This window comes from Solea senegalensis, linkage group LG10, assembly GCF_019176455.1.
Source record: "Solea senegalensis isolate Sse05_10M linkage group LG10, IFAPA_SoseM_1, whole genome shotgun sequence".
Classification (NCBI taxonomy): domain Eukaryota; kingdom Metazoa; phylum Chordata; class Actinopteri; order Pleuronectiformes; family Soleidae; genus Solea; species Solea senegalensis.
In genome coordinates, this window is record NC_058030.1 from 18,059,073 (window position 1) to 18,074,939 (window position 15,867).

Genomic DNA, 15,867 nt, shown 5'->3' on the forward strand with positions numbered 1-15,867 from the left:
CCTCCTGTTGTTGTGTTTTGAATCCATAGCGTTGTCAATATGCAGCTCGCTTCTCCTCCTGCGTGTGTTTTTGTTTTTGTTTGTGTTTTTGAATCCGCAGCGTTGGCGAATATGCAGCCGCTTCTACTCCTGCATGTGTTTTGTTTTGTTTGTGTTTTGAATCCATGGCGTTGGTCAATATTTCGCTTCTCCTCCTGTGTGTGTTTTGTTTTCGTTTGTGTTTTTGAATCCCTTGGCGTTGGTGAATATGCAGCTTCGCTTCTCCTCCCTGCGTGTGTTTTGTTTTCGTTTGTGTTTTTAATCCGCAGCGTTGGTCAATATGCAGCCGCTTCCTCCTCGTGTGTTTTGTTTTGTTTGTGTTTTTGAATCCGCAGCGTTGGTCAATATGCAGCTCGCTTCTCCTCCTGCATGTGTTTTGGGTCGTTGCGGTGCGTTTGCCCCCGTAGGCCACCGTAGATACAAACGTTAAATTCTGTGACAGTACCTTCGCCCCTCATACCAGTACACGTGATGTCAGGTGTGGAAATAGTCATTTCTGGTGGTTTTAACACAAAAGCAAACTGTGGAAAATGGGAAAACCTGTAATTTAACACCCTTTTATTGTGTGTGTGTGAGTGTGATGAAGCTAAAGGGTGAAAGATGAATAAAAAAAAGTGCATTTGCTGTGAGACAAGCAATACATTCTTTTGAATGATATAAGAACATGCAATCTGGGGAGGAGCTGCGGCGCTCTGCAAATGAAATGTCATCTTTCACAGGCTGCTGCACATTGTCTCTCTCACCCACACACACACACACACACACACACACACTGGGGCTGCTGCTATTACGCAAAAAATCCTCTTTCTCCTCTGAGCTCATGTACACTTTTAAACAGGATCATTAAGGCATCTCATGGTGGCCTGATAGCTGGTGGAGCGGCTCCATTACTGTGAAGCCACAGCCTCTAACTGTCTTTGAAAATAATGGCAGAGAGACAGACAGAGAGAGAGAGGGAGACGGGTGCCGTTAAAGGCAGCAGTCAAATCTCCATCACCACGAGCAGGCGCGTCACGTCACTAATTCAATCTCACGACCGATGAAGCAATTAATTCACGTCAATAAAACTGAACAAATTGTCTCTGGTTTTTTTGCGCACCAGTAAAGAGAAGGTCCTAACAGCGGCGCTCGTGTTTATTTGTGTTTCCTCCTGTGATTCAGTCAAGTGAACCTGGACGAGCAGCAGGTATAATTGGCTGTGGAGGGGAAAAAACAAAAGAATACATAAAAGAGTGAACCTCGTGGTCTCCTCGGCTAAATAAGATCAGAAAATCTCTTCTTCATTTCCTCCCCAGACAACAAGCCACACTGTCCACCCCTCGGGCTTGTTATTATTTCTTTGATCAGGTTGGGCCTCACCACAGATGATGGGATAATGATATTTCACTGAGACTCGGTTTTGCTCGTGTGCCGCCGTACGGCTGTTCCGAGCGAATTTAAAGATACATTATGTGACATTTCTGCGTTCAAATATCTAAAACCCATACTTTGTATTCATATTCGAGGTAATGGGACGTTTCATTGATTTGGGTCGCCATTTAACAACATCACGAGCTGCCGTTACGTTTTACAAAGTGTTGAAATGATAAGCTTTTAAACGCTCTAAATCACACTCTGTATTAAAATAAAACGATGTCCTGCATCTGCTGGTCCTGCAAAAATGTCACAATAAAAGCTTTGCCGTAAACATTAATGGAAAGAGAACAGAACCGCGAGAGTGCTTCTACTTTGAAACGGGTATGAGATGTGTTTTGTATACATGCACAGTTTAATCAAGCTAAGGCCGTAGTAGAAGTCCGACTAAGAGCACACGAGTAATCAGACTATGAATCGCATTATCCAGGTATGTTAGTCTGACTAAGACAGGCAATAGGTAGGCAGACAACTTGCCGACTTAGAGTAAACATGTGGAGGAGAAACTCGTTTTTTTTTTGGCCATGTACATGTGACTCCGCCTCCGTAGGTGGCGCTGTATCTCTCTATGTGCTAGTGGGTCTTGGGTCAGTTTCCTGTTGACCTTCACGTCACAGAAAAACAAACGGCGAGCAGCGAGATGAACGGTGAGATGGATCACGCCGCCTCTGTAGATTAGATGGAGCATGGCACTTACAGTTGCTGTGTTGTCCTTCTACTGTGTAGCGTAGAAGTCCGACTAAGAGCACACGTGCGGGAGTAATCAGACTATGAATCGCATTATCCAGGTATGTTAGTCTGACTAAGACTGACTCGATATCAGTCAGACTAAATTTAAGACTTTAAGAAAACCACTTTTTAAAAAAAGCTGATTGTTTTGTGACCATGTAGTCATGTAGTATCTGCATGTTTTACTCCAGTCTCTCTTCAACACAATGGTTTATATGATGTGACTGGTGAAGTAAAAGACACTGAGCACTGTCCCAAGTTTTGAAAAGTAAGGATTACTATACACGGTGTGACGCTAACGGCTATGTTAAAGGCCCAAGGAGCACGTGGCGTTGCAGTGGAAATGCTACATCGCTGGCTAAAATAGAGCAGATGAAGAAGAAATTAGCTTGTTTTCCCCTGGGTCTAATGTTCCCAGGACCCAGAGATGATGAATATATGAATAGTCATTTGACGTGGGAGTGATTGCTGCATTAACACATTCCCACTGGTAAAAAAAAAACAAAAGAAAACCTGTTTAAACCCAGGATTTAGTTGTGCAATAGAGAGAAAGAGTCCCCTAGTGGGAAAAAACACATACTTAAATCCATTTACAGAGACAAACACAATCTTTGAAGGGTTTCAGTCCTCCATCATTCAGGAGCGACTCAGGGAATCCTGACGATCAATGCCTCATGTGCTAAATCATTAGGCCCCATTATTTCTGTACAGGCACAAGAGAGTGCAAACCAGGCCGTTAAACCACCCAGACTCCAACAGTCATCAGTTAAACTAGTTTTTCTCTGTCGATATGTCAATTAGCAGAGATAAGGCATGCTGGGAAAATCAGTAATGGCTGGATGAAGCAGCTCAGGACGAGAACAGGTGTGAAGCCACATCCTGTGAGTATGAGAAGGCCAGAGAATGCTCTCTGATTGTGGCTGCGACTCAAGCTGGTCTGGGTCTGCAGGCGAGAAACCGGCCTGCATTTAAATCAATGTTCGTTGAAGCAGAGACCCAGTGGAGTTCTCCCGCTCCAGTCCCCCCTTTTGCTCCCAAACCCCTTATTCCCAGTCCTATCTGGATGGTTTGCCGCTTTGAATTTTAATGAAAGAAAACTAGAAATCCCTCCTTCCTGTCTGAATTTTCTCTATAGACTCCGTCTCCTCCTCTCTCCATCCACATACGTTCAAGGCTTTCTCATTACCGAGTCTAGGCCGACTGGTGGTTTTCAGGCGTTTACAACATATGAATAATGTAGGACATTCTTCTTAAAGCAAATTTAAGACACGGGCCGTTTATTGATAGATTTGAGACAAAAAGTATTGGCTAAAAAAAACATCAGAGAAACTGTTGACAGTCAGACTTCTGTTACACAAGAATAAAGAATGAGCTGCGGATCCACCAACATTTCCCTGAAGTAAAGTTTCGAGAAGTAATGCTATCAAACATGTCTAACATCTCTTACTTTTTTCATCCCAGTTCAGATGAAACAACACCCGCTACTTGACTCAACAGAGCGACCGAAGGCTTCTCTGTAAACCCAATCAATGGGGGAGGTGGGAGGGCGACGGTCTCAGCGCGGTCATTCGATTCGATGAATGCGACGGCTGAAGCGGGTCAAGGCACAAAGTGGTGGTCAGTAATCTGTCACGCGCTGCAGATTGGCCAGGAGTAATGAGCCTTTACACGGGAAACTGAAACTGAGAGAGAAAGCTATTTTGCACGGGTCCAATTACAGTTTGATTTTCACCAGAAAAAGACTCAGCAGCATTTACTAATCAATAGGTATCAAAACGTAACCAGCATCTGATAATGGACTAACCAGCCACTTTATTATTAGGTACACAGCACATGGTCTTCTGCAGAGTGGTTTCAAGTGGTTATTTGAGTTCCTCTGACCTCTTCCATCGTCTCAAATCAGTCCGGTCGTTCTCCTCTGACCTCTGAACTTCAGCTCAGTCGATCATTTGTCTTTTTCAGATGGTCCTCTATAAACCCGGGACATGATTGTTGATAAAAATCCCTGCAGATCATCAGTTTCTGAAATACTGTCTGCCACCAACCATGATGTCAGACCTACAGAGTAACTAAACCTACAGTATTTGAGTCACACTTCTTCTCCGTCCTGATGGATCGGCTGATTAACAAGCAGTAGAACAGATATATCCAATAAAGTGAAGTGCAGGTCTTACAAGCACAGGAAAAAAAACTGGACATGAATATACAACCGTAAAGAACCATAGAGTCATTTACATTTCCTCCTCTTTTTTTCCTTATATAAATATAAAACCCTTAAAAATCTATATCCTTTTGATGTAAGGCACTGCGGCATCTGACAAACATTCCCCGTGCATCTCTCAGAGCATCCTCTGTTTTTGCCAAAACAACAATATGAAAATGATACTGCGAATAAATGAAGAGCGAAGCTCACAGCGGTACAGACATTTCCCATCCCTCACATCTGCTGGGCTGAACAGATGCTCCGCTCGGCTGCCGACCCAGGCCTCCTTTCTCTCTCTGACTCAGCCAGCCTCACCACTAAGCCAAGGATGTGCCTGGCTGTGAAAATCCAGCCTGATGGTAATTGATTGCACATAACTTGTGTGCCTCAATTAAAGAAAGTTGGTGGGTAGTGAAGAAATTGAGTAGGTTTTAAGGCAGGAATGACATTGGCCATCCATATTTGTCGCAGCAGCCTTCTTCAAGGTCATTTAGGGAGGGAGGGAGGGAGAGAGAGACAGGGTGGTAAAAGGGGGAGATGGCTGACACTGAAGGACGGCGGGATTTAGGAAGATTTCTGCTGTGCTGGTATCACGGGGCGTGGTCCATGGACGGGCCAGAATCATCGTCCTCAAGGTCTTGAGGGTTGATGGGGTCGGCCCTCGGGTCCGGTAGTCTGAAAGACAGAGAGTATACAGTTGTACTTAATCCACATTAAAATTATACAGATAGACCTGGGATTTTTTAATCTGGATGAAACCGCTAAAAAGGGCTACTAGCAACACATGGAGCTAATTGATAATTCTACGGCGCTAACTATTTTTTGTCTTTTACTTTGGTCACTCAGTTGATGTGATTGATGAAAATAAAAACAAAAAATATTAAGTGTGAAATAAATTGTAAAAAGTAAGGTTAGCGACAAACATTTATGGCTAACAGCCACAGATGAACCGAAAATGAACATGTTCACCTCTGTAATGTGTCCCCACTAACGCTATTTGGAGATGATGCTAATAAAAACCAGCGTGCACTGCGGCGTCATATCCCGCTGGTGAAAAAAAATGGAATCAAACAGGTTTTCAGTTTGGGAATGGGAATTGGGTATCATCACCCTCTCTTTCCCAAACAGCCACACACCCACTGCCAGGCGCACCCATCATGGAAGCATAACAAACTCTTGTGATATGTAATCATCTTCAATCAAGCCTCGCCTTAAGTAGAAATCATCCATTCTGTCCCGTTTCATATCAGCAGGTCTGCGGTGGCAAAGACAAAGTGAAAGCTAAACTGTGGGGACCTGTAGCGACTGCAGCCCGGCGGATAGATTCATTCCCACTTGAGACAGTCCACACTAATCATACGCTCTAATTGGACAGTGTCGTGAGGGTGATAGAGCGCCACTCCTCCCTCAGTAACAACACTCTCACCTAACTTCCCTCCATCTTTCTGACTATAATGCCGCCTGCATTAGACCGACAGCACCATATCCACTTTAAGACGACGACACGTCAGTCTGTATTCTGCAAACACTTAAGGCCAATACATGGATGAAGTCGAGGCATCGGCGACTGAAAGGCTGCACATTCACGGGCTTCGCTCAAGTCAAGAGGTCAAGAGTAGTAGTCGTAGTAACGTGTACATGGCAAACTTCAGCGTAACATTTTCAGGTTTTTCATCATATGTTTTGTGAAAAGTTTCATTAAATGTCAAACAAAGGGAAAACATTGGCGTTCTTGTTGTTTACACGTTATTATGCTATTATTATACTCGGCCGGCCCACTTGAGATCAGACTGCTCTGTATGTGGCCCCTGACTTAAAGCAACGCGCACACTTGAGTCAGACTCTGAAGTGCTGCATTTCAATTACAGTTGTTCAGTGTGGGAATATTTTCCACTGAATGAATTATCTTTCTTTTGTTTGATATTCGTTTTACATATTTATAGATATCATTTGTTATTGTAAATAAATGTCATTTGTGAACCAACATCCAAGCACTAAATAGTAAAATAATAAATTGACCTTATGTCAAAAAAACGTAATACTTCATGCAGGTTGAGAATAAATTCCAGATGAATGGGTTTGATTTTCCTTCACTCGTTTGTGTTTCTGTGTCCTCTGTCTCTGTCAAGGACACACATACATCCATATCTGCCTCTCTGATGCGTCCGTTACTTGATTCAATCCTGTTCCACCACATGTTTCAATTCCTCTGCCACATGCGGCGCAGTGTCTACTTCCTTGGTTAAAAGGCAGCGATATCTTCCTGAGCTCTGCTCCCCGAGTGTTTCCGCCTGACACACTTCTGCTGGCAGAAACAAATAGCGGCTTCCTCTCCTCTTCCTCCTCAAGGAGCACACCCTCGCACAACAATAACTCGCAACAGGGCGTCTCATCAAAGAGCAGTCACTAATGTGTGCATGCGTGAAAGCGCGCCATAGCACCAGAGCAAAGCTCCAAGCAGAGTCCTGTTAGCCTTTCGAGCTTTAACAGAGTTACTTGGAGGCCAAACTACAGCATTTTTTGCTTTTTCACAAGGCTGCGACAACAGAAAGTGCCAGACAACGAGGCAACAAGTACCAGCTCATGGACTGCCCAAAGAAATGACAATATTGGACTCTCTACGCATATCTATACTGGGTTAATATCTGAGACAGCAAATATTAACAAACGCCGTTTCCTTTCAAGAACCCTGGCAAACGTAGCACCTGTATTTTCCTGTGCCACACAAATCTTTATTCAGTATTCAAATTGTCTCCTGCGTCGCACAGGCTGTTCACACTTTGCTGTCAGTGCAGCACACAAAAGTCTGCATTTAAGCCAAGCCAGCACCGGCGCTCTCACATTCAGCTCCCTCCTGTCTAACGCAGCATTTGCGGGTAAAAATGTCGACGGATTTTTATTTGTGTAAGGCAATTTCATCTTGCATCTCCAGTCAACCAAAACAGTCAACCCGCTCTTTGTGAGGAGAGAAAAACATACAAAAAAATATCTTCATACGGTACAAAGCAAAGCTTCCACTGTGGCAAATGAACTATTTATATTCAGATGGCCGCTGCTAAGCCTTAGGACACACGGATGTATTAACTTATTTATTCCACCCTCAGGAAAAAGGCCATTACACAGTGAGAGAGAAAGAGAATGGCAGCATTTGGTCTGTGAGAGAAAAGACAGAGTGCAGCTTCAGTATGTGACTAAATGTCAGTGGGTGGGTGATAAATTTCCCAACAAGTCAAAGCCCTCGCTTTGTTCTTTTTTCTGAATGTTCATCTTCCCTGGCCTCAGTAAAAGATCACTTTGCTCTATGTGTGTGTGTGTGCGTGTGTGTCCCGCGACTGGGTTCTTTCCATCCATGACTTATTCATCAGCTTTAATGCAGTCGATGTATTATTGATCAGGACCGATCACTGCCGCCTCCTCCTCCACCTCCCGTTGGTGTGACCACAGTCTGTGGACAGTGGTGAGCTAGGGGATTGGGAGGGCTGCAGCAGAAATGGCTGTCGAGGCCTCAGCAACCCACTTTACATTAAGGTTACACAAAGTTTTGAAATCAATTTTTGAGAATCCTACGAGAAACTTTGAGAAAAAAAAAGAAAGACTGTAGAGACTGCGACGTAATGTTCGAGCATCGTCACCGAGATAGTCCCATCAATGCACCGTTTCAGGAAATATCTCCGTCGGCTGTAGTACATATGACAGGACTGGAAGTGGTGCTGTAACACTCCACCCAAAACAGAGAAGAAGACGTGCACCTTACTGTGCCGTTTCCGGGGGCATATTTAGTGACTTTACAGACACCCAGCCAAAAAAGCAACTAGCGACAAATCTACCGACTCTCTGTCATAAACCTAAATACTTTCTGAGAAGGAAAAGCACAATTCTGCCACACGAGTGACTGTAACTAACTGTATTTACTGTGGGCGGAGAGTCGGACACACACACACACACACACACAGAAGCTCATTCTTGTATTTTTTAATATTGCAATATGAAAACAAAAAAAATCACAATGTGAGTTTTTTCCCAATATCGTGCAGCCCTAGAAGAGACCAATATGCTATAATAAAAAAAAAAGAGCCACAACCATTGCTGCTTGGTTTGTTGCGTTGCATGCAAAAAATGATTGCCCGGTGTGGCCGTTCCTGAGGTGAGGTTAAGGTACGAGTCTGACAGCTGCCCGACTATCTATGCATGGTTGAAAATAACCAATAACTGTCAATAGTTGTTAGTTGCAGCCCGAGAGGAGGGAGGAGTCCACGCTCTGATTTTGGCTTAATTTCCTGCTCTTGGCTGAGAAGCTACTGGAATCCACTCCAGAGTTATCATCTGGAAACACTCCCATTGAGCTGTGGCAGCCTTGCAAGCTTGACCCAGCCTCATTGCTGTATGAATAATCATACTGCAGTGGCTTATGTGTGTGTATAAAAAAGATGGAGAGGGCAAGAAGAAAGAGGAGGAGGAGGAGGAGGAGGAGCAGCTGAAGAGCAAAGTGGGAGTCAGTGATATGGAATGAGGTTTTTTCTCGATTAAGCCAACAGGTTGAATGAGAATATATGCATTTGCAGGGGTGGTGATGCTGTTTAAGTGTGCTCCCTCCCAGGAAGACAGGAACCATTTCTCAAGCCCTGAGGGCCAATGAGGTTTGGTCTAATGAGAGAAGATCTTTAATGGTTATTGATAGACCCTTACTCTTACTCTTAGCCTTTACTTCCCAGTGAGGCAGTTCACTCCGTCACCACTTAATGAAGTAAAACTTGTCACTTCTGTGGGATGATTTAACACTACAAACAGTGCAGTGACTCGAGATGATGCTAGTTTGGAATATCACATCAACTAAAAGAGTGAAAGAGAGTGTAGCACCGTAATGATTTGAGGAAAACAGGCATTGATTTGTGGAATGCAACCTAATTTGAAAAAAGTCAGACTGTAGGTTATCATGGGTTATTTAACATGTCTGAGCTAATGCTCTGCAAAATCTAATTGGCCATTGTCCTGTGAAGGTTTACATCTTTATCTCTCGACTGCTGCCAACTCCCCTTTTCTCTCTCTATGGATTTATGCTCGTTCCTTTCATCCGAGAGAGCCTCGTCTAAGGATGTGCAATTTAGAAATAGCCCCTGTGCACCCTTTTCCTTAAGAGCACCCATGTGATCTTCCCAGCACTTTGCACTGTGATGATCCTGCCAGCTGCAATTTGAAATAATGCATGTGTCCTAACGAGGGGGAATGAGAAGGAAAAGAAGGGGCATAGATGTGACTCAAAGAGGCGAAGTGGGTGGAGATTCAGTAAGGTGAAGACAGGAGAACAAACGAGGAGGAGACTCGTAGCATTGATGAGGAGTGACGTCATCTTTTCTGGGACTTGAAGCTAATGCTACAGCCACACTAATTGTTTACATATAAAAAAAGAACACACACACACACACACATACACATACACATACATAGTTCTATACCAGGTCAGTTCTGCCTGCAATCATTACCCCAGAGTTTGGAGCCCAGAAGTTTGAAAATGCTGCTGGCTCATTTTCAGCTTAAAAACTCTGGCGCTCTGTTTTTGTCTGGACCAGGGGAATTCTACCAATTAGTATAACAAGCTATACAGAAAATATTTCTAAAACGTGTTTGTTTAATATATCCTTAAAAATTAAATATTAGTCTTTCAGGCAACATACATTTTCCAGTGATTACAATTGGACGTAAAGTGCTGTTAAACAGATTTAAATTTGTTTCGGAGAACTCTGACCATAACCTCATAGAACCCCAACCCCGCAACATCTAATAAAATTATCTTGGAAATCATTCAACATGCTCCAAAGACCTTTTAAAACAATGACATAGTTACCCACATTTGCTTCCTGATTGGTTCTTAGTGAACATGTTTGCACACAATTGCCACTTTTAAATAAAAACATAGTAGAATGGATGCAGCTGAGGCTAAGGGACAAGCAATGAAGAGGTGATGTGTAAGATCCATGACTAATGTGTTTTTCAGGAGTTCCTATTAGATTCTCAGAGCCTCAGGTCACACAGGCCATTATCAGATAATGAGGTATTTTATTTCAGGCTCAAATACCAAGAAGAGAAATGTGTGAACTGGAACACAATCATGAACGATCTCAGGGGAGTGCTCTGCAAATGTCACATGTGCACAAATATCCTGGTGCCATTCTTGAGAAGATGGACCACTGGTTGCTGTATTACGTGTCCCTTAAGCATTGAAATCAGGGGTCTCAAACTCGAATGACCTGGGGGCCACTGAGCATCTATCAACACTACAGATAAAGTCATGTGTGCCATGCCCATAACACGTTTAATGGGACATAAAGACACTGCATTTCTTTTCAAGAGAGAAACAAAGTCATCATACAAAAACAATCTTTTTATCTAATAAGTTACGGCTGGTGTTACCAATTCTGTATGAGCTGAAATCATTCATTTCGGCGCCTGATTAAAAAGGAAATTGTCAGTTTCCTCAAGGCACGACGTCTTAAAGAGCTGCTCATGTTATCCTTCCCAACCATGATAAATGTTGCAGAAGTTATACGGCTCTGCCAGACATGACTTCAAGTGTTGGTACATGAGATTTGACATTAAGTTTCGATACACAGGCCTGATGTTTGGGGTAATCCATGTGTTTATACTAGGTTTTCCCCTATTTACATTATATCATTTGGCCCCATGTAGCCCACATCTGTATTTACAGGTTAACTGGATACTACACTGTGTCTATGTCATCTATTTCATTCAATAGTAACGCTTATCAACATTGCCCTTTGCTTCTAATGTCATATTGGACCCTGACAATTTTCAGAGCTTATAGAAACAAGAACAGATTTAACACCCGAGTTTTCATTCATTTATCTTCATAATAGAACACACATTCAAAGAGAACAATAAGAAAAATTCCGTATTGTTCTCTTTGAACGGTGTTGTCTTTCTTTTATATTACTTTATTTTTTATTTTTATAGTGTTAGTGTGGCTGTTTATTATTTACACTCTCGAAGCGGATCTTACATCACGTCTGTCAGGTTTTCATTGCTATAAGACAAACAAGAAACCTGTAAGTAACTTGTAGTAACAAGTAAACTAAGGACTAAAGATAATCATGAAAATAAATCAAGACTTTGGAACGTCACAAATGAAGAACACGAAAAAATAAGGCTTGAGAGGTCAGGACAATCTTGTGTTGGTTACTTTAACACATTTTTAAAGCCAGATTATAATGTAAACTGTGTTTACTCTCCACCAATTGTTAATCTTAACCGTTGATTGTTTTTTTTCTTGGTACCCAACCAAGTTGTATTAGTATTTCAAGACATCCTGTGTGTAAAATATTATATTCTTCCCATTACAGAGCTTCTGTCCTACGCTGGCAGACAGAGAAATACCCTCAGTGAGCATGACAGCAGTTATGGAAGAGTGAGGACTCCATTAAGATTCTGTGGGAGCACAGGTGCTGCCAGCTGTGCAGGTGTTGTCGAGCTGTTTCATCATCCTTTAAAACCTCTGACACATCAGCTCCATATCTGGCGCACATTTCATTAGCTGACGCGATGTGTCTTGATGATGTGACATAATATGTGGTAAAAGGCTGGACGAGCTGGACCAGCATATGTCTGCAGCAGAAATGTTCAGACTTATGTCCACCAACTTAATAAGGAGCCTGGGGTTTATAAAGACGAGACGTATCTACTTAAGCAAAAAGTTGTTGCCGTATCCAATGTTCTCTGATGCTACTGCTCGCACGCACACACACTAGAATCCACGGTATTAATGATGCACCCTCGGACAAACAAAACAACCACAGAAGAATATTTATATGGATGTCAAAACTCCCTGGGCATATTAATGATAAATCCATATAATCCCTTAAGAGCCCGCATCTGAGCAGCAGAATGATTAACTTTGTTTACATTGTGATTTATTGTGCTGGGGGGGATTAATTTCCACCAGGAAATAAAACTGTCTGATTGTGACATCCACACTGACCACTGCACAAAAAAAACATCTAAAATGAAAATCTGATAAAAAAAAATATGAGGAAAATGTGCTTTCTGCAATTACATTTTGAATTTGGTTTGAAAGTCTATAAATAAGAAGTTACGGTATGATTCACACTTACATCTATGTGAAGGGTTGAATCTGAAGAGAAGTTCTCCAGAGTAGGATGAGGGAACGTTTCTCAGAAAGTTGAAGATACTGCGGGTCTGGAGCAACGTCCACTTTTAAGGGTCAGATATATTCAGTCTGTCAGGTTCTGTGATATACTGGGCAGCTCATATCCAAGCAAGATACCCAACCCCCATTGCTCACTGTGAATTGGACAATTGACTGTACTCCTTGTGTTGGTCATAAGCTCGGATAAATGTGCAGGTTGCATCAGGAAGCCAAATCAAATATGTGGATCATCCACTGTGGAGACCCCTTCAGAGGGGATTCCGTGATGGTGGAGTGAAGAGTGAAGTCTGACAGCTCGAAAAAGGTACTAGTGCAATTCACTGCCAACATGGAGGAGTAAACAAACTGAGTCACATGACGGAGCTGTAACCACAGACTTACGTATGCATGGAAGCGTGCAGACTGTGTGACCCCCAGAGACAGCATTCCATTCCATATATACTGTTATGATGCACTTTCTGAACTGACTGTTACAAACAGTAACAGTCAGCTGCTTTCAGAGTCACTACTCTATTCACATCACATTCAATGGGATTATGTTCCCTCCTGGAAAACAATGCGGCACCCTGTGGTGTTTCCATGCTGCTCCAAAGACTTAATCAGTTCACGGAGGAAGCAGAGAGACAAGGCACAACAGGCAATGCATCATGGGGACATGGAGCTGGGGGGGCTCTTTAATACGACCCCTTTGTGAGCACCACTGCACATTCCTGAGAGGAAAACGGGAGTGGCTAGCATAAATCCATCTTATCATCCAGCAGATGTAGTGCCTCAAGTATCCCCCCCCACCACACCCCCCATGTTCATGAATGACATTATCTTAAAAGGTACATCAAGAAGTGTGGTGCACACCCAAGATTGTGTGCAGTCAACTCACTACTAGGAGATGCAAGTATCACTGCCGCGCTGCGATACGACCGCGCACAGTGAGGCAGAAGGGCTCAATGATGTGGAAATAAATTGTGTGCTGATGCTCCTCCAAACAGAATAATCACGCAGGTTCGTTGCAACGATTTGCATGAACTAATTTTCTTGCTCACTTCAACACAGGTGCCCGCCGTTCATCATACAGAAGGAATTAATGTGGAGCAATTCCGATAAGAGCGTTGGACCACTGTAACGTCTCAATCTTGCACTGGTTCATTTGGTGATTTTATGATTTCTCTGGCCGTCGGGGCAATTGAGGAATTAATTGAGGAGAACTGCAGCAGTAACGTGCACGCAAGTCAGAAATAAAATTGCTCATTAATGTGAAATTAAAATTGACCTGAACAATTGCCCGCTGTCACTTCCTTCATGTATATGACTGTGTGTGCGATGAGCCAATATGAAATGCAGTATCAATATGATAGGACTGGACATTGAAAAAAGACCAAGATCCAAAACTAGGCTTAGTATCAATTTTTTTTAACAGATATCACAGCCCGTAACTACTGCTTTCCCGATATCAGTCTTCTTATGAAATTCCCCTTATCTTTATAACTTTCTTATCTTAAATTATGTCCACATAGCTCAAATGCTCACAGCAGTGTGGCACTTTGGTCACATGACATTGATGGAGCAGGTCTCTCTTTACAGCCTGTGCTTTGTGAAGCATTGAAGTCGGTATCTAGGGTTTTTAAGATCATATGGGATTTTATGTTTTTCTTTTTCCAACATCTGAATAATTGATTATTACCAGTAGTGGACTGATACCAATAGAGAATATTGTAATGATCCAAACCCCCTAAATTTCTCATAAACATTTCACAGAGCACAGATTGTAAAAACATGGGCTGTTTATTTCTTCCTTATGGGAGCAAAATATTTGTTAGACAGTTGGAACATTATGTTTCTGAAAGCTGGCTAAGGCAACATGATACATGTATCAGCACAAATGTGTTAACAGCTTGGTAGTTAAAGAGATGTAATTAAATAAATAAATAAATGACTGTATGATACTGACATTGATATCAGTAGATCTGAATCTGTTATTGGCATCGGACAAGACAAAGTGATATGAAGCCATTCCTGGGAAATATCTTTAAAGCTCTTCTTTTGCTGAGATACCATCTAACAATCAACAATTACCCCGAGCAGCACAGCAATTTTCCAGAGCTGCTCCTTTTGGTCACAAATTAAATAGCAATGAAGGACGTTACGAAAATCCTTTTTAAAGGAGAGCAAGAAGGAGATAATGGAATCGCTGGCTTAATGTGTCCCCACTGTATAACAAAGAGAGAGAAGAGAGGAGAGACAAGGTGGGTGTAGTCTGCTAACAAGATTTTAAGGAGGGTTAACGGTGTCATTTTTTTGCATATATATTTGACTTACAAATATGCAACTATTCAATTTTAAAACATAGTAACTCTCAGATCCAGGGTGAAAACCCAATAAGGAGCTGTATCAAAGCAGATAAATGGATCATTGTAAAAGTTTTTGTTTGGCGTTTCAGTGAAGACAAGACCCAGCTCAGGAGTGTTGCTGCTCAATTTAACAAGTTCAGTTTACGGAGCGCAACGGAGGTAATAGGCCATCTGAAGACAACACAAGATGTACCGAGTGACTGACAAAGATGACATTACATAAACATACGGTTGTACTTCTTACTCAAAATGATTCCCCTTCTAGTTGAATACCACTTATATTAATTATATCTGGAATAATAAACACATAAAACAGGCTGTGCTTCTGAATATCCACAGTCTGGGCATACTGGATATTTGCCATGCAATGGATATGTACGTTTATTTGTAGAATTAATAAATAAATGTGATCATGTAGCTTAAAGGTTGTCCCTTGCCGGGATGGAACATTAACAAGTAACATTTAGTATAAATGAAACTAAAAAGCTAATAGTAAAACTATGATACAGCATATTTAATTGTACAATACTCCGTTGAAGTTTGAATCTCAAACTTTGCAGCATGAGACATTATAGATACATACAGACAACCTTCAAAAAGAGCATTAGAATTCAGGTAATGAAAAGTCAGCCCCTATGCTGCCTCTCACTCTCCTATAAATGATTTCTTATGTGCAGGTTAAAAAATAGATACATGATAGTATACCACTACAGTCCTGTATTTTCTCCCTTCATTGGCCCACACCGGGTCCGTAACGCTGCCTCCCGTCTCTCTCTCTCTGCCCTTTGTCATCTCTACAAACGCCATCATTTTAGTGCTGCTGAGGAGAGTCCTTCCCACATGGATCTGCACAGTCCGTCATGTGACCACTGAGTTGGCTCTGCCTCATGGCCATGCAGCCATTACAAAGACTGACTGGTCACAGCAGCACCCCCACACTTGGCATGCTGGCAAAGCTG

General features: G+C 42.3%; 1 protein-coding gene across 1 annotated transcript in view; it reads right to left on the minus strand.

Moving 5' to 3' along the window:
- Positions 1-3,437: 3,437 nt before the first annotated feature.
- The window catches only part of trim44 (tripartite motif containing 44), a 50,730-nt gene continuing 38,300 nt past the window's right edge, over positions 3,438-15,867 (minus strand). The window contains exon 6 of the mRNA XM_044035890.1: positions 3,438-5,059. Within this exon, the coding sequence (XP_043891825.1) occupies positions 4,975-5,059 (85 nt within the window). The 3' untranslated portion in view covers positions 3,438-4,974. The remainder of the gene's footprint in view (positions 5,060-15,867) is intronic.